Source organism: Piliocolobus tephrosceles, chromosome 21 (genome assembly GCF_002776525.5).
Source record: "Piliocolobus tephrosceles isolate RC106 chromosome 21, ASM277652v3, whole genome shotgun sequence".
NCBI classification, from domain to species: domain Eukaryota; kingdom Metazoa; phylum Chordata; class Mammalia; order Primates; family Cercopithecidae; genus Piliocolobus; species Piliocolobus tephrosceles.
The window spans coordinates 6,194,500-6,220,805 of NC_045454.1; the positions used below are offsets into that span (position 1 = coordinate 6,194,500).

General features: G+C 43.0%; 1 protein-coding gene across 3 annotated transcripts in view; it reads left to right on the forward strand.

The window, feature by feature from the left end:
• The window catches only part of ZNF836 (zinc finger protein 836), a 20,646-nt gene extending 5,898 nt beyond the window's left edge, over positions 1–14,748 (forward strand). For 2 of the 3 annotated variants that reach the window (XM_023201438.2, XM_023201439.2), the window contains 2 exons: positions 6,893–7,019; positions 11,314–14,259. In XM_023201438.2, the coding sequence (XP_023057206.1) occupies positions 6,893–7,019; positions 11,314–13,982 (2,796 nt within the window). In that variant the 3' untranslated portion in view covers positions 13,983–14,259. Of the gene's footprint in view, positions 1–6,892; positions 7,020–11,313 lie in introns of all 3 variants that reach the window. The other variant, XM_023201437.2, reaches the window with a different exon arrangement.
• Positions 14,749–26,306: the final 11,558 nt, after the last annotated feature.

The window sequence follows — 26,306 nt, forward strand, 5'->3', positions numbered from 1 at the left end:
TAAAAAAAAAAAAAAAAAAAAAGAGGTCGGGAGTTCCAGACCAGGCTGGCCAAGATGGGGAAACCCTGTCTCTACTAAAAATACAAAAATTAGCCAGGCATGGTGGCAGGCGCCTGTAATCCCGGCTACTTGGGAGGCTGAGGCAGAGAACTGCTTGAACCCCGGGGACAGAGGTTGCAGTGAGTGGAGATCACACCACTGCACTCCAGCCTCATCGACAGAGCGACACTAAAAAAAAAAAAAAAAAGGGTACCTGTGAGATGATGGATATGTTAATTTGTTAAACTATAGTGACTTTTTTCCTATCTGTACTGTAATATCATGTTGTATACCTTACATACACCATAAAATTTATGAGCAAACATAAAACATGGGACATCAAGGAAACATTTCAGTTTTATGCTAAAAAAAATTTATAATCTAAAAAAAGGACGTTGACTAGGCGCAGTGGCTCATGCCTGTAATCCCAGCACTTTGGAAGGCCAAGGCAGGCGGATCACGAGGTCATGAGTTAGAGACCAGCCTGGCCAACCCCATCTCTGCTAAAAATGCAAAAATTAGCTCAGCGTGGTGGCGCATGCCTGTAGTTCCACCTACTTGGGAGGCTGAGGCAGGAGAATCCCTTGAACCCAGGAGGCAGAGGTTGTAGTGAGCTGAGATCGCGCCATTGCACTCCAGCATGGGCGACAGAGCTAGACTCTGCCTCCAAAAAAATAAAATAAAATAAAAATAAAAAAAGAACATTAAGGCATATATATTCCAAAAATTTAACCACAGAATATGAAATGGCTCCTAGAATGCAGAAAAAAAAATTGCGCAAAGAATGAAGATTATTTTATTTTGATTTCTACAAAATAATGAAATGGAAATACAAAGAGTTGTCGTTTTCCCCAGATCTTCAAAATCTAAAAGAAACATAGTAGCAGGTTTTGTTTAAATGAGTGGGAAATCTGACGTGATGTTGGTGGGAGAGGGCCTCTTTGCAGCTCAGGGTAGTGGGGAAACTTGGGAGATCTAACAAAGCAGGAAATGCACCATCCTGGAGGAAGTGATCACTCTTTCAAGTGCCCAACCTGGGGAAACCCAGTTTCCTTTCCGTATCACATCATCCACCATCCCTCATGTTTCTGTGGGGAGCTACTGTTGTAAGTTCTGTGGCAAGAGTCAGTGAGAGGTGTCGAGTTGCATTTACGCGTCATCATGAGATTTCAGAAAACAATTCTTCAGTGAGTGTTCTGCTGTGAAATTTTTTTTTTTTTTTTTTTTTTTTTTGAGACGGAGTCTCGATCTGTCGCCCAGGCTGGAGTGCAGTGGTGCGCTCTCGGCTCACTGCAGGCTCCGCCTCCCGGGTTCACGCCATTCTCCTGCCTCAGCCTCCCAAGTAGCTGGGACTACAGGCGCCCGCCATCTCGCCCGGCTAATTTTTGTATTTTTTAGTAGAGACGGGGTTTCACCGTGTTAGCCAGGATGGTCTCGATCTCCTGACCTCGTGATCCACCCGTCTCGGCCTCCCAAAGTGCTGGGATTACAGGCTTGAGCCACCGCGCCCGGCCTGCTGTGAAATTTTATTTTGCAGGTTTTGAAGTGTACATATTTTTATGTTAATAAACACTAACCGTTTGTTTTGCATCCTCTTTGGAACAATCCCTAAATGAAGACGTATAGGTCTGTTACCGTTTTTCGCTTTTTTTACCATTTTTCTTTTTTCTTTTTTACTGTTTTTCTTTTATTGTTTTACAAAGAATGTCACTGTGGCTGCCTGTATGCATGCTATCTTCTCCACAGATGTCTGAAGTTTCCTCCGGGTTGGGCAGTTTAAAGAGTGAGGACCTCTTTTAGGATGGCGTACCGCAAAAGCAAAAATAAATAAATGTTTGCTTTATGTTTTTCTGGAAGGCCTGGCTCACAGTGTGATTATAAAATACTATGTTTCTTTTAGATCTAACGTTTTCTTGTTTTTTTGAGGCGGAGTCTCGCTCTATCTCCCAGGCTGGAGTGCGGTGGCCGGATCTCAGCTCACTGCAAGCTCCGCCTCCTGGGTTCACGCCATTCACCTGCCTCAGCCTCCCGAGTAGCTGGGACTACAGGCGCCCGCCACCTCGCCCGGCTAGTTTTTTGTATTTTTTAGTAGAGACGGGGTTTCACCGTGTTAGCCAGGATGGTCTCAATCTCCTGACCTTGTGATCCGCCCGTCTCGGCCTCCCAAAGTGCTGGGATTACAGGCTTGAGCCACCGCGCCCGGCCTTTTTTTTGTATTTTTAGTAGAGATGGGGTTTCACCATGTTAGCCAGGATGGTCTCGATCTCCTGACCTCGTGATCCGCCCACCTCGGCCTCCCAAAGTGCTGAGATTACAAGCGTGAGCCACCTCGCCCGGCCAGATCTAAGGTTTTCTTACTGACATTTTCTTTGTGTGAATCTTATTTTTCGGTGATGAAGTCTGGCTCTGTTGCCCAGGCTGCAGAGCAGTGGCATGATCTGGGTTGACTGCAACCTCCGCCTCCCAGGTTTAAGGGATCCTCCTGCCTCAGCTTTCTGAGCAGCTGGGACTATAGGCACTCACCACCACACCCAGCTAATTTTTTTGTATTTTTAGGAGAGAGGGGGTTTCACCATGTTGACCAAGCTGGTCTCAAACTCCTGACCTCAAGTGATCTGCTTGCCTTAGCCTCCAGAAGTGCTGGGATTACAGGCATGAGCCATTGAACCCAGCCTTTGATTATATCATGGCTTTCAGTAAAGCTTGTTTGTTTACTTACAGTTAAGTAATGTTAGATATATTCACATTATTTATTGAACTCCCAGAATACATATGTTCTTGGTGCTTGATGGTTTGCCATGAGCCCCTTATGCTCTCTTCATTTTGTTTTATTTTTTATAGTTTTTGTTTTTCTCCCTGTCAAAATCCCCTTTGAGTTCACCACTTCCTTCTTCTGCCTAAGTCAGCTCTGTTGAACTCATCTAGTGACTATTTCAACTCAGTTACTCTATTTTTAGCTTTAGTCTGTCTTTCTCTCTCTCTCTGTCTCTCTCTCCCTCCCTCCCTCCTTCCTTCTTTCTCTCTTTCTCTCTTTTTATTTTTTTTGAGACAGAGTTTCACTCTTGTTGTCCAGGCTGGAGTGCGATGGCGTGATCTTGGCTCACCACAATCTCCGCCTCCTGGGTTCAAGTGATTCTCCTACCTTAGTCTCCTGAGTAGCTGGGATTACAAGCACGCACCACCATGCCTGGCTAATTTTTTTATTTTCAGTAGAAACTGGATTTCACCATGTTAGACAGGCTGGTCCCAAACTCCTGACCTCAGGTGATTTGCCCTCCCCTGCTCCCCAAAGTGCTAGGATTATAGGCATGAGCCACTGCACCCGGCCATTTCTCTCTTTCTTTCTCACTTTTTCTTTCCTTCTCTCTTTTTCTTCCCTCCCTCCCTCCCTCCCTCCCTTCCTTCCTTCCTTTTCTTTTCTTTTCTTTTTTTGTGGAAGGGTTTTACTCTATTGCCCAGGCTGGAGTTCAGTAGAATGATCCATCTAAAATAACAACAACAACAACACACACAGAATGATATTTTTCTGACTGGGGATTGTGCCCTCTCTGGGCCTTTGCTCGTCGTCTCCTAATTGAAGAGGTTTGCTGGTTTCTACTCAGAAGCTCCCCTGTTACCTGTCTGTGCCATTGAAGACTCTGGTGCTGCAGTCAGCTATGGTACTAGATCTTACCTAGTGTCTTTATGTGTTACTGCACACACTGGTTTATGTCAATCATCTTTTTTTGCAGTGGCCCCTAACCTTTCATCCTGTTCCTTTCAGTGATTATATTCAGGCAAGACAGAAACGAGTTGATATGGCTTTGGTTGTGTCTCCACCCAAATCTCATCTTGAATTTTTAGTAGAGACGGGGTTTTACCATGTTGGCCAGGATGGTTTTGATCTCTCAACCTCGTGATCCGCCTCCCTCAACCTCCCAAAGTGCTGGGATTACAGGAGTGAACCACTGCACCCGGGCTGTGGAAAGCAGAATTTAAGAGTGATGGACTAAGATGTTTGGCAGAAACACTCTCAAAGCAGATTGTTCAGGTTGCTGCATGGCTTCTCTGAACTGTTTATAGGAAAGTGGGAAAAGAGAGAAATGAATGTAAAAACTTTGTTTTCAAAGCCCAATGTAAAGATTTGGAAAATTCTCAGCCTGGCCATGTAAAGAATTAAAAGTGTGTTTAGGAGAGAAAACCAAGAGGGGTGTAGCCAAGTGGCCTTGGAGAAGGAGATTAGTATGGATAGAAGTAAGCCAGGACCTGATTATTGAGACAATGGGAGAATCATCCCAAAGGCATTTTAGAGATCTTTGAGACTGCTGTGCCCACTGTAGGTTCAGAGTGCCAGGGCCTTGAGGGCAGGATAGTTTCAAGGGAGTGGCCCGGGGTACCCTTTGGACATGGGAACTCCGATACCTCAGATCTGTGATCTCTGTATTTCAGAGCAGAGGTCCTTAGCTACTCCACCTGTGGCTGAAGTGGGACAGATATAGACCAGCCACCAATCAAGAGGGCACACGCTGTTGGGAGCCAAAAAGGCCACAGGGATCGTGATAAACTCAGCATTCCACTGAAGGCTATATGATCAAATAGCAAACTGTTTATCATGAATGCAGGATGTGAGCAAACTCACGACTGCGCCTGCCACCAGGTTTGCTGAGGGCCATCACTCCCTGTTGCTGGGCTCCTTGAAGTTATCTCTGGGAAATCTAGCGCTTATTGGTCGAAGGATGCAGTCTTGCAAGCCTGCTGTGATCCAAAGGACTGACTGACAGTTACCGACAATCACCCCCGCTTCTGATTATCTCTTTTACCTAATAAATTTGGAGGGCTGAAAAAGCTCAGGGCCGTTGTCCACTAGAAGTAAGCTGCCCCCTGACCCCGTCTTCCAAATATACTCTCTTGTCTTTGTCTTTTGTTCCCGTGTTTGCCCCTTTTGTTCAGTCCACCGGGGATCGAGGTCGGTTACAACATACAAACTGTAAACCTTGGCAATATGAACACAGTGGTGACTAAAAGTCTGCAGAGGGCATGAGATGTGGACTCATGGCTACTTCCATCTAGATTTCAAAGAATGCCTCAGAGATCCTTGGAGCCTAGGCATAGAAATGCCATAGGAGTGAGGCTGTCCCTGGAAGTCCCCACTAGGGCAATGCTCAATTCTAGCTGTGAAGGCAGGGCCAACTTCAGAGTCCCTGTTAGGATAAGGTCCAATAAAGCCCTGGGACCAGGGCCACCGATGAGACCCCAAAACTGTAGAGTCACTGGTATGTGATTCCAGCTCAGGAGAGCTGCAGGCACTGTGAGAACCTCCATGTGGGGTGATCCCAACAAAACCAGTGGGACAGGGATCCCCAGGATGTTGGGACCCAACCTCTACTCCAGGATGTCTAGAAGGTGGGCCATGGAGTCCAAGATTATTGTCAAGCCTTAGTATTTCATGTGTATGCCCTGTTGGGTTTCAGCCTTACATGGGAACAGCTACCCTTTGTTTCCTGTTTCTCTCTTTTGGAATTGAAATATCTAACCTGTGTCTGCCCCACCATTGTATTTTGGAAGCACATAACTCGTTTGATTTCATAGGTTCACAACTAGAGAGCAGTTTGCCTTCAGATGAAATGCACGTTTGAGTCTCACCCATATCTGATTTAGATTATAGTTAAGTACAACTCTAGACTATAGGCTTTTGAATTGGTTGTAGAAATAAGGCTTTGGGAGCCATTGGAATAGAATGTATTTTGTCTGTGAGAAGTACATCAGTTTTGGGGGCCAGGGTGGAATGCTATGGTCTGAGTTTTTTTTTTCCTCCTCCGTAATTCATGTTGAAACTTAATCTCCAGTGCCCAATCTTTAAATATTATGAGGCATGGCCTTTAGGAGGAGATTGGATCACGAGAAGTCAGCCTTTATCAGTGGGTATGGTGTTCTCGTCAATGATATATCAAAAGGCTTATTCTACGGAGTTCACTGATTTTGGGCCCTTCTGTCCCGTCTGTCATGTGGGGGACACAGCATTCGTCCCCTACGAAGTAACAAGACTATCTTGGAAGCAGGGATCATCCCTCACCAGACATCAGTCCTGCTGGCACCTTGATCTTGGATTTCTCAGCCAGCAGAATCATGATAAATACATTTCTACTGTTCATAAATTACCCAGTCTGTTTTACTTGGTACAGCAGCACAGAGAGACTAGGACATACCATAACCATAATTTAACTGTTTGTTTCTTTTGATTCAAGACTCATTCTCAGACATCTGGGGTCAGATGCCTGCTGTGCCATTTTCAGGTTGTTGACCTAGGTGACTTTTTAGCATTTTCTGTGACATAGTTGTCTCCTAGTAACATGGGAAAAATATCTATCTATTTATCTATTATGTTGTTATTTGAATTAGAACATGTAAAGCATTTGGAATAATGCCCAGCACATGGGGAGTGTTCCAAAACTTTAGTCATTGCTGTTGCTCTGGTCATCACCGTTTTTAGTTTCTGACCTTTCTTTAAAGCTGCAATGGACATTGTCATCTCGAAGACACCACTCTTATACTAGCTCATCTGGACACTCAGTTGATATATTGAACATAATATCTAACACTTATACACATAACCACTTATTCATTTCTTTGTGTATTTCTTGCATTGTACGCAAACATGAGAAGTGTACACTGATTTACAGGATATCATCATCTCCTATTGAATTTTATAACAAGCTAAAATTAGGGACACATGACTTTTTCACAGATGCCTTGCGTGGATATGTGAAAACACACACTTCAATCAAATTGATGTGACAGTTCTCTCCTCTTGTCATTTTATGTATAGATAAGAGCTCTCCCATTGCTCCTTGTTGAAATGTGTTTTTCTTTTCAGGGACCTTTGACATTCAGGGATGTAGCCATAGAATTCTCTCAGGAGGAGTGGAAATGCCTGGACCCTGTGCAGAAAGCTTTGTACTGGGATGTGATGTTGGAGAACTACAGGAACCTGGTCTTCCTGGGTAAGGATAATTTTGCTCTAGAAGTTAAGATCTGCCCTTGTGCATTTTTGTGTTTTCTCTATTGTTTTTCTTGGGAGCCCCTCCATTATTTGACTGAGACTGAAGCCTTGTTGACTCACAGATAAAAAGCTTCGTAATGTTGCATCTGGCCTTTCACTTCCCATATCATCACACTACGTCCTTTTTGAATATCTTCCCTCGTTGTCCTGTGGCCATAGTATAATTCCCATATGTAAGTATTAGTCAGTATAATGCTACTTCTTCTTCTTTTTTTTTTTTTAAAGAGAGTCTAGCTTTGTCACCTGTAGGGACTAGTCCCACAGGGTCGGTGGGTTTTTCTCCCCGTGTGCAGAGACGAGAGATCGTAGAAATAAAGACACAAGACAAAGAGATAAAAGAAAAGACAGCTGGGCCCAGGGGACCACTACCACCAAGACACGGAGACCCGTAGTGGCCCCGAATGCCAGGCTGCGCTGATATTTATTGGATACAAGACAAGGGGGCAGGGTAAGGAGTGTGAGCCATCTCCAATGATAGGTAAGGTCACATGGGTCACGTGTCCACTGGACGGAGGGCCCTTCCCTGTTTGGCAGCCGAGGCAGAGAGAGGAGAGAGAGAGACAGGAGACAGCTTATGCCATCATTTCTGATATATAGTCTCTATATATTAGAGACTTTTAGTACTTTCACTAATTTTGCTACTGCTATCTAGAAGGCAGAGCCAGGTATACAGGATGGAACACGAAAGTGGACCAGGAGGGTGACCACTGAAGCACAGCATCACAGGGAGACGGTTAGGCCTCCGGATAACTGCGGGCGGGCTTGACTGTCAAGCCCTCCACAAGAGGTGGTGGAGTAGAGTCTTCTCTAAACTCCCCTGGGGAAAGGTAGCAGGTGTTTTTCCTTGGCACTGACGCTACTACTAGGCCACAGTCCTCTTGGCAATGGGCGTCTTCCCAGATGCTGGCGTTACCGCTAGACCAAGGAGCCCTCTAGTGGCCCTGTCAGGGCGTGATGGAGGGCTCACACTCTTGTCTTCTGGTCACTTCTCACCATGTCCCTTCAGCTCCTATCTCTGTATGGCCTGGCTTTTCCTAGGTTATGATTGTAGAGCGAGGATTATTATAATATTTGAATAAAGAGTAATTACTACAAACTAATGATTAGTGATACTTATATATCATCATATCTGTGATCTATATCTAGTGTAACTCTTGTTATTTGATGTATTTTGTTATACTGAAACAGCTCGTGCCCTCCGTCTCTTGCCTCAGCACCTGGGTGGCTTGCCGCGCACAGTCGCCCAGGCTGGAGTGCAGTGGCATGAACTCAGCTTACTGCAACCTCCGCCTCCTGAGTTCAAGCAATTCTCCTACCTCAGCCTCCTGAATAGCTGGGACTACAGGCTCACACCACCACACCCGGCTAATTTTTTGTATTTTAGTAGTGATGGGGTTTCACCATGTTGCCCAGGATGGTCTTGAACGCATGAACTCAGCAGTCGTGCCCACCTTGGCCTCCCAAATTGCTAGGATTACAGGCGTGAGTCACTGCGCTACTTCTAAATAAGTCTCTCTGTTTTCTTCCAAAGTCAGAATTTTAACTATTCTTTAGGCAGGTATATACCCACAGCTCCGCAAGCAGAAACCCTGCTGCCCCATGCTCATAACTCTGCCTTCCCCTCATGCCCTTCCTCCTCCCTTCCTCTTCTGAACATATTACTTTGGTCCAGATGGACTACCCAGTCACTTACTAGCGTATTAATTTTACACTCCCTTTATTGCAGAACTCCCTCACCTTCCACGCTACACTCAGCGTGTAAGGGATGACACCTACTCATTCACTTGACAACTTTGAGAACACTGCCTACGTCAATATGTGCAGGGGATGATGACTCAGATACCGTTATTCATGAAGGATGACTGAATAATGTTTTGGCAACACACCTTGGCTCTTGAAGTATTTCTGTTTTTTTTCTTTTTTTTGAGACGGAGTCTCGCTCTGTCGCCCAGGCTGGAGTGCAGTGGCGCGATCTCGGCTCACTGCAAGCTCCGCCTGCTGCATTCACGCCATTCTCCTGCCTCAGCCTCCTGAGTAGCTGGGAATACAGGCACTCACCACTACACTTGGCTAATTTTTTGTACATTTAGTAGAAACGGAGTTTCACTGTGTTAGCCAGGATGGTCTTGATCCCCTGACCTCGTGACCCACCCGCCTTGGCCTCCCAAAGTGCTGGGATTACAGGTGTGAGCCACCGCAACTGGCTGGCTCTTGAAGTATTTCTTTCCACACTCTTGGTATTTGGGTGACCAGTTATCTGCACTACGTGTTTGGCCAGTTTTATTTAAAAACATGTTTGATACTGGAAACCCAGGTTCATGTCTTACTTTCTTTGTAATTTGAGTGTAGATACATAAATCCTGTGGGCAGACTTACTGTCCTTATTTGTAAAATAGTGATAATTTATCTTAAGATTTTAAAAAACAAGTTAGTACTGTTTGCTAGCTTAGAATATTGCATGTTTTATAGTAAAGACTCAGAAGTCTCTTTGTTGAATAAGGTATATCAACATTATTTCATGTTTATAATGAGGTGGCCTATTAGCTTTAACTTAGTGTGGCTAGGTATAGCAGATACCATAGATAGGGTGGTTTGAACAACAGAAATTTACTTTTCACAGATCTGGGTGATGAGCAGTCCACATGTCAGAGCCAGTCACTTTGGTTCCTGGTGTGGGCCCTTTTCCTGGTATATCATGGCTAACTCTTTCTGTGTCCTCACATGGCAGAAGGATTGTTATGCAAAAAACAAAAGCTTTTTCACATCTATTCTAATTCCTATTCCGTTCCTGAAATTCTACCTACCATGCTGACCTAATTGCCTCCCAAAGTTTTCACACCTCCAAATAATATTACATTGAGGATTAGGACCCTAACATATGAGTTTTGGCAGACATAAGTCAATATAGCTGACTTGCATTGCTTGTTAGTGTTGCAAATGTCTGTTTTTTTATGGAAATAGATCGTTTTTTGTTAGTTTGTTTTTCCGAGACAGAGCCTTACTCTGTCACTCAGACTGGAATGCTGTGGTGCAATCTCAGCTCACTATAACCTCTGCCTCCCGGGTTCAAGCAATTCTCCTACCTCAGCCTCCTGAGTAGCTGGGATTACAGGTGCACACCACCATGCCCGGCTAATTTTTGTATTTTTAGTAGAGACAGGGTTTCATCATGTTGGCCAGGCTGGTCTCAAACTCCTTACCCCATGATCCACCCACCTTGGCCTCCAAGAGCTGGGATTACAGGTGTGAGCCACCACGCCCAGCCAGAAATAGGTAGTTTTAGAACAGGTTTAATACTTATGTAATAAGTATTCAGAAAAATAACTTAGTTTTATAACTTCAAAAAATTCTTTCTCATTTTCCCGGTACTATTTTTGATTTATAATTTAGCTTGCCATTTACCTAGATCATTAATTAGTTGAACTTGTTGATATTTAGCTGTAATTTGACATTTATTTGTGCACAATAAATATGAAGTAAATATATATATATAACTGTTTTTTCTTCTGAAAGAGCCATATGTTTGCTGCCAGTTGGTGTATGATTTGGGGGCATGGTGGAAAAATACTACTTTTAGTGCTAATATATGTTTGCACAACATGAGTCTTTTGGTCATTGAATGTTTGAAACCAGACTTCCTTAAAATTAATTTGAATTACATGTGATTAGTGTTTCTTTACTGAAGAATTCTACTCCTTTTTTATTTGTAAAAATAGAAGATCACTGTGGTAAAGTTTGGTAACTGTCTAGTATAAACGTTACTTTTAGTGTAGTATGTTTTCAATATAAAATATTTACGAATAGTAGTTATTTAAAAACAAACAAACAAAAACAAATAATACTAGTTATTTTTAAAACCCATGTTCAGCCAGGTGCAGTGGCTCACTCATGCCTGTAATCCCAGCACCTTAGGAGGCTGAGGTGGGCAGATCACGAGGTCAGGAGTTCGAGACCAGCCTGGCTAATATGGTGAAACCCTGTCTCTACTAAAAATACAAAAATTAGCCAGGTGTGGTGGCATGCACCTGTAGTCCCAGCTACTCAGGAGGCTGAGGCAGAAGAATAGCTCAAACCCAGGAGGTGGAGGTCGCAGTGAGCCAAGATTGTGCCACTCCGCTCCAGCCTGGGCAACAGAGCAGGACTCTGTCTCAAAAAAAAAAAAAAAAAAAAAAAAAAAAAAAAAAAAAAAAAAAAAAAACCAACAAAAAAACCCCCATGTTCATTATATTTTGTAGGTATTCTTCCTAAATGTATGACCAAGGAATTACCACCAATAGGGAACAGTAATACAGGAGAAAAATTCCAAACAGTGATGCTGGAAAGACATGAATGTTATAATATTGAAAAGTTTTACTTAAGGGAAATCCAGAAAAATCTACAGGACCTCGAGTTTCAATGGAAAGATGGTGAAATGAATAATAAAGAAGTGCCAATGACCTATAAAAACAATCTTACTGGTAAAAGAGGTCAACATAGTCAAGAGGATGTAGAAAACAAATGTATTGAAAATCAGCTTCCATTAAGCTTTCAGTCACATCTGACTGAACTGCAGAAATTTCAAACTGAAGGGAAAATTTATGAATGTAATCAATCTGAGAAGATAGTTAATAATGGTTCCTTAGTTTCACCACTTCAAGGAATTCTTCCAAGTGTCCAAATCAACATTGCTAAAAAATACGGGAATGAGTTTTTGCAACTGTCATTACCCACCCAACTTGAGAAAACACACATTAGGGAAAAACCTTACATATGTAATGAGTGTGGCAAAGCCTTTAGAGTGTCTTCAAGTCTTATTAACCATCAGATGCTACATACTACGGAGAAACCTTACAAATGCAACGAATGTGGCAAAGCCTTTCATCGGGGCTCGCTACTAACAGTACATCAGATAGCCCACACAAGGGGGAAGCCATGTCAATGTGATGTATGTGGCAAGATCTTCAGACAAAATTCTGATCTTGTAAATCACTGGAGAAGTCACACCGGAGAGAAACCATACAAATGTAATGAATGTGGCAAGTCCTTTAGTCAAAGTTACAACCTTGCAATACATCAAAGGATTCACACTGGAGAGAAACCTTACAAATGTAATGAGTGTGGGAAAACCTTCAAACAAGGCTCATGCCTCACTACACATCAGATAATCCATACAGGAGAGAAACCATATCAATGTGACATATGTGGCAAGGTCTTTAGGCAGAATTCAAATCTTGTAAATCACCAGAGAATCCACACTGGAGAGAAACCATACAAATGCAACATATGTGGAAAGTCCTTTAGTCAGAGTTCCAACCTGGCAACTCATCAGACAGTTCATAGTGGAAACAAACCTTACAAATGTAGCGAGTGTGGCAAAACCTTTAAACGGAGCTCAAGCCTCACTACACACCAGATAATCCATACAGGAGAGAAACCATATACGTGTGATGTATGTGACAAGGTCTTCAGTCAACGTTCACAACTTGCAAGGCACCAGAGAAGTCATACTGGAGAGAAACCTTACAAATGCACTGAATGTGGCAAGGTCTTCAGTCAGACTTCACATCTTGCGGGGCATCGGAGAATTCATACTGGAGAGAAACCTTACAAATGTGATAAATGTGGCAAAGCCTTTAAACAGGGCTCATTACTCACTCGACATAAGATAATTCATACCAGAGAGAAACGTTACCAATGCAGTGAATGTGGAAAGGTCTTTAGTGAAAATTCATGTCTTGTAAGACATTTAAGAATCCATACTGGGGAGCAGCCTTACAAATGTAATGTGTGTGGCAAGGTCTTCAATTACAGTGGAAACCTTTCAATCCATAAGAGAATACACACGGGAGAGAAACCTTTCCAATGTAATGAATGTGGCACAGTCTTCAGGAACTATTCATGCCTAGCACGTCATCTAAGAATTCATACTGGGCAGAAACCTTACAAATGTAATGTGTGTGGCAAGGTCTTCAATGACAGTGGAAACCTTTCAAATCATAAGAGAATTCATACTGGAGAGAAGCCTTTTCAATGTAACGAATGTGGTAAGGTCTTCAGTTACTACTCATGCCTAGCACGTCATCGGAAAATTCATACCGGAGAGAAACCTTACAAATGTAATGATTGTGGCAAAGCCTATACTCAGCGTTCAAGCCTCACTAAACATCTGATAATTCATACTGGAGAGAAACCTTACAATTGTAATGAGTTTGGAGGGGCATTTATCCAAAGTTCAAAACTTGCAAGATATCACAGAAATCCTACTGGGGAGAAACCACACAAATGTAGCCATTGTGGTAGAACTTTTAGTCACATAACAGGCCTGACGTACCATCAGAGAAGGCATACTGGAGAGATGCCATACAAATGTATTGAATGTGGCCAGGTCTTTAATTCCACTTCGAACCTTGCAAGGCATCGGAGAATTCATACTGGAGAGAAACCTTACAAATGTAATGAATGTGGCAAGGTCTTCCGTCATCAATCAACACTAGCACGCCATCGCAGTATTCATACTGGAGAGAAACCTTACATGTGTAATGAGTGTGGCAAAACCTTTAGAGTACGTTCAATTCTGGTTAATCATCAGAAAATGCACACTGGAGACAAACCTTACAAATGTAATGAATGTGGTAAAGCTTTTATTGAAAGATCAAAGCTGGTGTACCATCAAAGAAATCATACTGGAGAGAAGCCATACAAATGTATTGAATGTGGCAAGGCCTTTGGACGGTTTTCCTGCCTCAACAAACACCAAATAATTCACTCTGGAGAAAAACCTTATAAATGTAATGAGTGTGGCAAATCTTTCATTAGTCGCTCAGGCCTCACTAAACATCAGACAAAACATACTGGAGAGAATCTTACAACAAAACTCAATGTGGAAAGGCCTTTAGATGTTCTCCTAACTTCTGGCTTCAAATAATTCACATTTACTGATATAGCTTGTACATTTGACGCTTCTGTCTGAACTTCATGTGGAATTTTAATCCCCCGTATTGGAGGTGGGGCCTGGTGGGAGATGACTGGATCACAGGAGTGAATTTCTTAAGAGTGGTTTAGCACCACCTGCTTTTTGCTCTTACAGGGATAGTGAGTTCTGGTGAGATCTTGTTTTTTTGTTTGTTTGTTTTGCTTTTTGAGACGAAGTCTCTCTCTGTCACCAGGCTGGAATACAGTGGCGTGATCTTGGCTCACTGCAACCTCTGTCTCCCAGGTTCAAGTGAGTCTCCTGCCTCAGTTTCCCTGAGTAGCTGGTACTACATGCTCACACCACCATGCCTGGCTAATTTTTGTATTTTTAGTAGAGACGGATTTTCATCATTTTTGCCAGGATGGTCTTGATTTCTTGACCTCATGATCTGTCCACCTTGGCCTCCCAAAGTCTGGGATTATAGGCGTGAGCCACCAAACCTGGCTGAGATCTTGTTGGTTAAAAGTGTATGGCAGGTCAGGCATGGTGGCTCATGCCTGTAATCCCAGCATTTAGGGAGGCTGAAGCGGGCAGATCACTTGTGGCCAGGTGTTCAAGACCGGGCTGGTCAACATAGTGAAACCTTGTCTCTACTAAAATACAAAACTTAGCCAGGCATGGTGATGCATGCCTGTAATCCCAGCTACTCAGGAGGCTGGAGCATGAGAATCGCTGGAACCCAGGAGACAGAGGTTGCAGTGAGCCAAGATCGTGCCAGTGCACTCCAGCCTGGGTGACAGCAAGACCCTGTCTCACAAAAAAAACAAAAAGAAAAGAAAAAATGTATGGAACCTCCCTCTCTCTTGCTCCTATTCTTGCCATGTGATATGCCCACTGCCCCTTTTCCTTCCACCATGATTTTAACATTCCTGAGGCTTCCTCAGAAGGTGAGCAGATGCCAGCACCATGTTTCCTGTAAAACTTGCAGAACTGTGATTCAATTAAACTTCTTTATAAATTACTCAGCTTCAGGTATTTCTTTGTAGCAATTCAAATATGGCCCAATACATTTACACATGCAGTAAACGTAGCTAAGTTTTAAGGTAGTGTTCACTACTCACTCGTCATAAGAATGTACATACTGGGGCCGGGCGCGGTGGCTCAAGCCTGTAATCCCAGCACTTTGGGAGGCCGAGACGGGCGGATCACGAGGTCAGGAGATCGAGACCATCCTGGCTAACACGGTGAAACCCCGTCTCTACTAAAAAATACAAAAAACTAGCCGGGCGAGGTGGTGGGCGCCTGTATTCCCAGCTACTCGGGAGGCTAAGGCAGGAGAATGGCGTGAACCCGGGAGGCGGAGCTTGCAGTGAGCTGAGATCCAGCCACTGCACTCCAGCCCGGGCGACAGAGCAAGACTCCGTCTCAAAAAACAAACAAACAAACAAACAAAAAACAAAAAACTAGCCGGGCGAGGTCGCAGGCGCCTGTAGTCCCAGCTACTCAGGAGGCTGAGGCAGGAGAATGGCCTAAACCCGGAAGGCGGAGCTTGCAGTGAGCTGAGATGCGGCCACTGCACTCCAGCCTGGGTGACAGGTGACAGAGCGAGACTCCGTCTCAAAAAAAAAAAAAAAAAAACAATGTACATACTGGAAGGCCGGGCGCAGTGGCTCACGCCTGTAATCCTAGCACTTTGGGAGGCTGAGATGGGCAGATTGCCTGAGCTCAGGAGTTTCAGACCAGCCTGGGCAACAGAGTGAAACCCCGTCTCTCCTAAAATACAAACAATTAGCTAGGCATGGTGGCGTGTGCCCATAGTCCCAGCTACTTGGGAGGCTGAGGCAGGAGAATTGCTTGAACCCGGGAGGTGGAGGTTGCAGTGAGCCAAAATCACACCACTGCACTCCAGCCTGAGTGATAGAGCAAGACTCTGTCTCAAAAAAACAAAACAAAACAAAACAAAAAAGCAAAACAATAATATACATATTGGAGAGAAATTACTGAAGCGCAGTATGTGTGGCAAGAATTCTATTCAAAGATCAAAACTTGTGGATCTATAGATAATTCAAAGTGCAGAGATGCTTTACAAATGAGAAAAGTGTGGCAAAACCTTTACCAGAGTTCAATCACTACTGGACATAAGGGAATTTATACTGATAGGAAATCTACATGTATGTGCCAGAGACTTTCCCCAGGCATCAGAACTTACTAGACATCAAAATATACAACTTTGAGAGGAACCACACAAATGTAATGTGTGTGGTAAGGCTTTTACCTGAACATCGAAATGGAAACCAGAGTGTTCATACTGAAGAGCTACCTTACAAATGTAACAAATGTAGTAAGACTTTTTAAAAAATCAAATGTTCGGCCAGGCATGCTGGCTCACGCCTGTAATCCCAGCACTTTGGGAGGCCGAGGCAGGTGGATCACGAGATCAGGAGATCGAGACCATCCTGCCTTACACGGTGAAACCCCGTCTCTACTAAAAATATGAAAAATTAGCCAGGCAAGGTGGCAGGTGCCTATAGTCCCAGCTCCTCAGGGGGCTGAAGCAGGAGAATGGCATGAACCTGGGAGGCGGAGCTTGCAGTGAGCCCAGATCGCGCCACTGCACTCCAGCCTGGGCGACAGAGTGAGACTCTGTCTCAAAAAAAAAAAAAAAAAAATCAAATGTTCATGCTTTTGTGTGCTGAACATGAAAGGAACTTTAAGCAGTAGTGTGTTTTCAGTGTTTACCAAATTCATACTGGAGAGAAACCTTACAAATGTAATCAGTGTGGTAAAATTTAAAACCAGTTCTCACAACACACTACACACATCCTTGAAATTATACTAGGGATAATCAAGCCTGCTTCTCCAAGCTTGGCCTGGAATATTACATACTACACAATAATTAGTTTTTAGTGATTTTAAATTAGGAAAAATAGGGGATGAAAGAGGGAAAAAATTAAAAACATTATTTTGGAGACTTACAGCCCAGAAAAGTTAGAATTCAGTTCTAACTTTTTGTAGAAAATAATACAAACTGAAAAACAATAGGGAAGACTAGAGTCTAACAACAGATGTACTGTAGTTTTTGAAACATACTTTTCTCTCTCCAGTTTCCCATTTTTACTAAAGACCAATCATGGTATGACTGATTTGCTTTATTATACTTGGCCTGTTTATATGTATAAGTGCAGCAAGAATCATTATTTTTCACATAGGCTCTTTATATTGGCTTTGATGGAAGTTTGTTCCACAAAAGGAATATCAGATAAGACTTTTTGAAAGCCAAGTCCAGCCATTGCCGTGTACCCCCAAATACCTATGATTTGGGTGAATTCTTCTCTTCAGGTCCCAAGATAACTTGGAGTTCCTGGGCCTATCAGAAAGGGACATTCTTTACTTAACTCAGAAATCCTGTATAGGGATGCTGTACGCAGGGTATGAGGCTAGTTTTCCAAGGGGCTTTAATTGGCTCCATAAGTCAAGTTTGATTCCTTAAAGGAAAACACACCATTTCAGTCAAAGGCTTGGTAAAATAACCATTTTCTCTGATGGTGGTGTGTTGCAAAAGAAAACTTTTTTTTTTCCCCCCCAAGACAGGGTCTCACTCTGTTAACAAGGCTGGAGTGCAGTGCTGTGATTTTAGCTCACTGCAACATCCACCTCCCGGGTTGAAGCAATTCTTGTTCCTCAGCCTCCCAAATAGCTGGGATTATACGCATGTGCCACCACACCTGACTGATTTTCTTTTTTTTTTTTGAGGTGGAGTCTTGCTCTGTCGCTCGGACTGGAGTGCAGTGGCCGGATCTCAGCTCACTGCAAGCTCCGCCTCCCGGGTTTACGCCATTCTCCTGCCTCAGCCTCCAGAGTAGCTGAGACTACAGGCGCCCGCCACCTCGCCCAGCTAGTTTTTTGTATTTTTTAGTAGAGACGGGGTTTCACCGTGTTAGCCAGGATGGTCTCGATCTCCTGACCTCGTGATCCGCCCGTCTCGGCCTCCCAAAGTGCTGGGATTACAGGCTTGAGCCACCGCGCCCGGCCCTGACTGATTTTCATATTTTTTGTAGAGATGGGGATTTACTATGTTGGCCAGGCTGGACTTGAACTCCTGGGCTCAAATGATCCACCTGTGTCAGCCTCCCAAGGTGCTGGGATTACAGGCCTGAGCCACCATGCCCATCTAAAAAAAACTTATTGCACTTATGCAAATGACTGTGTTGCCATAAGTTATGAATACTCACAAATAGTTTCCAAATTCCAGAGAATTCAAAAACAGAGAGACAAATATGCACCAAAATTTGTTTACAGGAGTATTCTTTCCTCAATTGTTAAAACCTGCCAACAGCTCATAAGAAAAGTTTCCTTGTCTCTGAAAAACAAAACAAAGGATCAGCAACTTTTTTTTTTCTTTTGAAATGGAGTTTTGCTCTTGTCGCCCGGTTGGAGTGCAGTGGCGTGATTTCGGCTTACTGCAACCTCTGCCTCTTGGGTTCAAGCAGTTCTCCTGCCTCAGCCTCCCAAGTTACAGACACATGCCACCAAGCCCAGCTGATTTTTGTATTTCTAATAGTAGAGATCGGGTTTCACCATGTTGGCCAGGCTGGTCTTGAACTCCTGACCTTAAGTGATCTGCTCACCTAAGCCTCTCAGAGTGCTGGGAATATAGGGATGAGCCACCACACTCTGCCAAACCACCTTTTGAAGAGGATCAAAATAAGACAACAACTGTCCCTAAATTACAAAAAAGTCTTAGGACAGCCACTGTCAAAGCCACAATTGACTAGAACTTTTGGTTACTTCTGTGGCATACAACAATTTTACATAATTATAATTATTAATAACATACATGAAGTCATATCAGAATTACAGGAGTTTCTCATAATTTTGGAACACATGCCAATAACATATTTATATACATACAGCCCAAAGAAAGCCAAACATCATTTCACATTTGACAATGCTTTCTGTATGACTTTTATACCAAATAAACTGAATATGACTCTTTTGGACTTCAGGGAACTAATATCAAAAGATTAATGAGGACCCAATTTAAAATTTGACAAAAAATATTTGACAAACTTTAAAGTGCTTGGTATCACAAAATAGGATCAGATGTCATTGTAAAATAAGTCCTTCATTTAACCAAAGTGATACACAAAGATTTCAAAAAAAGGCAAAAACCTTTATTTTTTTGAGAGAGGACACTTAATTTCTCAAACAATAAGCCCTAATAAAGAGAGCATGAGGCCAATTAAATTTGTTATTCAAAATTTTATAAACAATCTAAAATTTTAATCATCTCGCCCGTAAGATATGATTTCCATAAGCCTTTTTACAACCGTTATAATCTTTATCAAGGAGTGGGTCAATACTCCAAGAAAACCTTGTTAATCTGACACAGAGGCTCATATGCTGGTCTTGCATCAGTGTGCCTTTGACATCAATAGTTAATTTGTAGAGAAACTGAACTTGTTTTATCTTTCCAGGTAAGCTCTTACAATTTCATGTGCCCACCTCTGCTGTAATAGCCCCTGGGCCTTCAGGAGTTGAATAGTTTTACTTTCTTATCCTGTGTCTCACAAATACAGTTTATTTTGATTGGCATCTTCTGTTAGGTCTGAAGATGAAGCTTTAACTGCTGTCAGTGTTTAAGATTTAGGAGGACTTGGTGTCCTTTTTAGACCCAGGTGTCAAAGCCCTGTAACTTAGTGAGACAAGGACTTTAAAAGCACATACTGGCCAGGCATGGTGGCTGACACCTGTAATCCTAGCACTTTGGCAGGCCAAGGTGGGTAGATCACTTGAGGTGAGGAGTTTGCCACCAGCCTGGCTAACATGGCAAAACCTCATTTTTTTTTTTTTTTTTTTTTTGAGACGGAGTCTCACTCTGTCGCCCAGGCTGGAGTGCAGTGACCGGATCTCAGCTCACTGCAAGCTCTGCCTCCTGGGTTTACGCCATTCTCCTGCCTCAGCCTCCCCAGTAGCTGGGACTACAGGCACCCACCACCATGCCCAGCTAGTTTTTTGTATTTTTTTAGTAGAGATGGGGTTTCACCATGTTAGCCAGAATGGTCTCGATCTCCTGACCTCGTGATCCACCCGTCTCGGCCTCCCAAAGTGCTGGGATTACAGGCTTGAGCCACCGCGCCCAGCCTGAAACCTCATTTTTACTAAAAATGCAAAAAAATTATCTGGGCATGGTGGTGTGTGCCTGTAATCGCAGCTACTGAGAAGGCTGGGGCACAAGAATCTCTTGAACCCATGAGACAAGGTTGCAGCGAGCCAAGATTATGCCACTACACTCCAGCTTGAGTGACAAAGTGAGACTGTCTTGTTTTTTTCTTTTTTTGAGACGGAGTCTCGCTCTGTCGCCCGGGCTAGAGTGCAGTGGCCGGATCTCAGCTCACTGCAAGCTCCGCCTCCCGGGTTTACGCCATCTCCTGCCTCAGCCTCCCGAGTAGCTGGGACTACAGGCGCCAGCCACCTCGCCCGGCTAGCTTTTTGTATTTTTTAGTAGAGACGGGGTTTCACCATGTTAGCCAGGATGGTCTCGAACTCCTGACCTTGTGATCCGCCCGTCTCGGCCTCCCAAAGTGCTGGGATTACAGGCTTGAGCCACCGCGCCCGGCCTGAAACCTCATTTTTACTAAAAATGCAAAAAAATTATCTGGGCATGGTGGTGTGTGCCTGTAATCGCAGCTACTGAGGAGGCTGGGGCACAAGAATCTCTTGAACCCATGAGACAAGGTTGCAGCGAGCCAAGATTATGCCACTACACTCCAGCTTGAGTGACAAAGTGAGACTGTCTTAAAAAAAAAAAAAGCACATACAGAAAATTACGTGGATGTAATAACCTTAATTTTAAAAAACTTTTTTAATCTCAGTTTTTTTCTAACCAAACCAAACTTACTAATAATGACATAGGAATTATTTTGATAAAGTGTAAGATCTGTTTATTAGGCCATTTATCGAAAGGCAAAAGAAAAGACCTTGGCCGGGCACGGTGGTTCACGCCTGTAATCCCAGCACTTTGGGAGGCCGAGGCGGGTGGATCACGAGGTCAGGAGATTGAGACCATCCTGGCAAACATGGTGAAACCCCGTCTCTACTAAAAATACAAAAAAATTAGCTGGGCGTGGTGGCGGGCGCCTGTAGTCCCAGCTTCTCGGGAGGCTGAGGCAGGAGAATGGCAAGAACCTGGGAGGCGACGGAGCTTGCAGTGAGCGGAGATTGCACCACTGCACTCCAGCCTGAGAGACAGAGCGAGACTCCGTCTCAAAAAAAAAAAAAGGAAAAGAAAAAGAAAAGAGACAGAGCGAGACTCCGTCTCAAAAAAAAAAAAAAAAGAAAAGAAAAAGAAAAGACCTTCTGCAGTGCAACTGCTGTTTCCTATGGAGAATATTACATTGAAAGAAAACTTTTCCTTTAGACCTCTAGGATAAACCATTTCGTTGTTGTTGGCATGAGGCCACAACAGTTAGAAACTAAAAGAAAAAAACTTACAGGAGCTGAAAATTAGTTGAAGGATAGAGTTATTATTTCAGGCCTTTTAAAAGAGGAGAGAAAGCTGCAAACAGCAAGACACAATAAAAGTTGAACTTTGTGTAAAAAAAATTATAATGTCTTGTAATTTATTAAGAGTAAAGCAATACCTTCGGAAAATTTTGTATTTTGATCCAATTATTTAGTCTATAAGTGGTTTTTTAAAGATCAAAACCCAGTCACTAGAAATACCATTATAGTTTCCCCTTAATTTATATACAACTTGAAATATAAAAGGTTTTTTTTTCATAAATCCCCGTATTAATGACTTACATAGACCATTCATGACATGCTTGGGCACCCACCTCTTCACCTTGCTTCTGCTCCTACTCATTCCTCCCTTTATCCAAACTCCAATTCCCTCTGCCATTTTCCTGCCTTAATAGTATTTGGCAGGGATAAGTATGAAATTTCTTCATCAATAAGTGCAAACAAAAATGTGTGCTGGCAATTCTTAAGATGTTTCTAATATTATTTTACCAATACTTTTTTTTTTTTTGAAATGGAGTCTTGCCCTTTTGCCCAGGTTGGAGTTCTGTGGCGCGATCTCGGCTCACTGGAACCTCTGCCTCCCCTGTGTTCAAGAGATTCTCCCACCTCAGCCTCCCAAGTAGCTGGGGTTACAGGTGCCCACCACCATGCCTGGTGAATTTTTGTAGTTTTAGTAGAGATGGGGTTTCACCATGTTGGCCAGGCTGGTCTCAAACTCCTGACCTCAGATGATCTGTCTGCCTCAGCCTCCCAAAGTGCTAGGATTACAGGCATGAGCCACCATACCTGGCCTATTTTACCAATACTTTTAAAGCTAACTTATTAAAGATTTTACTTAAGTCATGTGAACTTGAAAAACATTTTGGCATATTATTTAATTTATGAGTACTCTTTAAGCCAATTTGGTACCTTGTGTCCAAAACACAACAAAATACGTGTACAAACACATTAGCACAAACATATATTCTCATATAACCAAAGATCATATAGCTTTTACTTCAGAACTCTAGCCATGAGATATTAGTAGAAACTCATTGGTTTTCAAAAAGAGTAACAAAAAGAAATGGCAAACAGTGGATTTTATCTCAGTAGAAAAGTAACAGTAGACTTCAAGCAGGCAGAAAAGAAAGCAAAGAGATAGAGAACTTGGGGACTTTATAGTTGCAGGCTGACCTTTGGGCTCTGAATTTTCCTTGATGTACTTGTGCACAAAAAGACCATGTAAGTTCATGTCACACAAACACTTGCAAGAAGAGTGTTTTTTGCCATAAAACCAAAAGAGTGCCTGAAAGGGGGGCCATTCTTCTTTTCTCCTCATTCTTAGATTATTTCATTCCCACTTTTTTTTTCCTTAAAAGGAGAAACTGAGATGTGGCCTAGGGTTTTGTGGAGTGGGTCAAAGTGTGTGCTGCTTGCAAAGGAGACTCCACAGTGTGTACTGAGTCACTGCCACCCACCTATGTGTCTCAGTTTCTTCTCTGGTGGTCTAAGCACCTCCAGGAGGGCTCAAAGCACAAGTTACCAGCAGCCATATGCGCCTCCTGGATTAATCTTTTTTAAACTAATTTTGTGGGGGTTCTCTGTAGAGCCACTACATGTCACGGTGAGTCAACTTCCCAGACACTCCTATGAGGCCCCCTGCCACCTAGGGGTGCCTATCAGCTGCGAGGAGCAAAATTCTCTTCAGAGCTGAGGATACTCCGTCACTTATTTACTTATGAAAACAACAGTTTGGATCCTCATGTCAGTTAGTTTCTAACTGTCGTGGCCTCATGCCTCATGTGGCTGGAGTGCAGTGGTGCGATGTCAGCTCACTGCAACCTCTGCCTCCTGGGCTCAAGCAATTGTCTGTCTAAGCCTCCTGAGTAGCTGGGATTACAGGTGCCCACCACCATGCCTGGCTACCTTTTGTATTTTTAATAGAGATGGGGTTTCACCATCTTGGCCAGGCTGGTCTTGAACTCCTGACCTTGTGATCCACTTGCCTCAGCCTCCCAGTGTGCTGGGATTACGGGCTTGAGCCACCAGCCCAGCCACTAGCCTCTTTTAAATAGGTAGGTCTTGTGTGTACTAAGAGTGAGAAGTCAGTCATTATCATGGGGAGAGCACCAAGCCATTCAGAAGGGACCCAGCCCCATTACCCAAGCACCTTTCATTCGGCCTACCTTCAACAATTTGGGTCATATTTCAACATGAGATGTGGAGGAGACACATCACTGTCCCTTACCCACCAGATACCAGCAACACCACCAATTGTGACAATCAAAAATGTCTCTAGATATTTGCAAACGTTTCCTGGAGAGGGGGCATTGTCTTGGAAATACTACCTGCCAGTATAGAGATCAAGAAAGCAGAAGGTGCTGGGGCCGGGCGTGGTGGCTCATGCCTGTAATCCCAGCACTTTGGGAGGCCGAGGCGGGTGGATTACGAGGTCAGGAGTTCAATACCAACCTGGCCAAGATGGTGAAACCCCATCTCTACTAAAAATACAAAAAAATTAGCCAGATGCGGTGGCGGGAGCCTGCAGTCCCAGCTATTCAGGAGGCTGAGGCAGAGAATTGCTTGAAACCAAGAGGCGGAGGTTGCAGTGAGCTGAGATCACGCCACTGCACTCCAGCCTGGGCAACAGAGTGAGACTCCATCTCAAAACAAAACAAAACAAAAGCAAAAAGAAAGCAGAAGGTGCTAATGTGCCATATGGCTTTCAACTGTACTCAACACAATATTTTGTAAATTCTTCAAAAATGAGTTAGCTGATTTTCAAGAAGAGTTTAAGTCTGCAGCAGTAGCTCATCTGCAACTGATAAAACTCACATTTGAGAAGTGGTTTGAGGGGCAACAGCAAGTTAAAATTATAGCGAAGTCCAAATCAAGGCCATAGCCCTAATTTTCTTTGAAATAAGCTGCCAGTTGATTAAGGTAAGTCTTGTGAAATTGTTTTTTGCAGGGGGATGAAATGGCGAATGTAGTAAATAGATACTAGACTGGGCCCCAAGAAGTTCAAAAGCACTGGAATAAAATTCTGAAACTAAGGAAGTGTTTCTAAAACTTGTGGGTATAGCTAAAGTCATGGGTTTAGCTTTGAAAATGTCCCTATTTTGAAATGGCATCAGATAAAATGCTATCTTTTGTTTTACTTTTCATAGTGTTATACTTTTGAGACCTCTCTCAGTCCATAGTATTTTATGAAAACAAAATTAAATTTAGACTTACAATAGTCTTTGGGATGGTAAATTTAAGTGTGAAAGAAGTAGCTGGGGGAAGCTGCTTACTGCAGAAGGAGGGCATACTTTCTGATGCTGCATGAGGGATGGCACTGGGTGAAGTCAAGAACAAGAAAATATAATGAACTGGAAGCCTATTCTCAGGAGAATTGTAGCCATGAAAAGTACTGTTGTTCATTCTTGACCTCCTGGAACCAGGCCCTACCTCATCTTCTCAGCAAAATTGCACATTTGCTATGTACCAGAAACTACTGGGTACCTTCTTTGTTTTTCTTTTCTGAATGTGAGGGTTACTTCAGGTTTTATTTTTCTGTTCCACCATGGAATGTTGTGAGCGACGAGGACTCTATCGGGCTTTCAATGAACAGAGGTTTCATGAGACTGTCATGAGATCCTAGCTTGCAACTGAAAGTTATGTTTGGGCTTTAAAAAAATATTTTTGAGGAAGTGGAGGTGAATGTTTTATGTGGGCAAAAGAGGAACAAATTATTTCTGATGGAAGCTGCACCGTCACATATTGTAATATTTCAGGACAGGGTCTCGCTCAGTTACCCAGGCTGGAGTGTAGTGGTGTGATCTCAGCTCACTGCAACCTCCACCTCCTGGGCTCAGGTGATCCTCCTCCCTCAGCCTCCTGAGTAGCTGGGACTACAGGTGCACATCACCATTCCGAGCTAATTTTTGAATTTTTTTGTAGAGATGGGGTTTCGCCATGTTGCCCAGACTGGGAGAAACATATTTTAAGGTATAATTAGCATGTTGTGTTTTTAAAATCTCAGTGATAAACTTGCACATTAGCAACAGAGCTCTTGTTTTCACATTATACAATTTCAGTTTATTTTCTTGTATCATTCCAATGCTTTCACTGAACTTAAAATAAAAGGGATCCTCCACATGTTGGTAGAACACATTCTTTGCATCTATCATTTCTCTATATTTTTTTTGCCACACAAATCTGAGAATGCCACCTTGATTTAGGGATCCTTCAAGTTCTTCAATGGAAGAAATGTAAGTCCATACATTGGGTTAAATAGTTTCTAGCAGAGTGTATAATGATTAAAAAATTATTTTTAAAATGTAGTTTTGGCTGGACTCTGTGGCTCATGCCTGTATTCCTAGCACTTTGGGAGGTTGAAGTGGACAGATTGCCTGAGCTCAGAAGTTTGAGACCAGCCTAGGCAACATGATGAAACCCCATCTCTACTAAAAATACAAAAACTGAGGTGAGAGGATCACTTAAGCCTAGGGAGGTGGAGGCTACATGAGCCGTGATTGCACCACTGCACTGCAACCTGGGCAACAGAGCAAGATCCCATCTCAAAAAAAAATTATATTACAGTTGAGAAGTCATAGAATACAGTGTTTATTATGATAACCTCAAATATGCATTGTTAGAACCTTTGAAAATGCATCTTTTATTAAACTATTTAATATTTATTGTCTGATAAATATTAATTTTATAGTGCAGGTGTAAAAATATTATAGACAATTTGTCTAAATAGTATTTCAGAAGCACTTTCAACAATTATATTATGTAAAGTGTCCTATGTATGCATGAAGGAAGGACATGTATAAAGTATTTAGCATG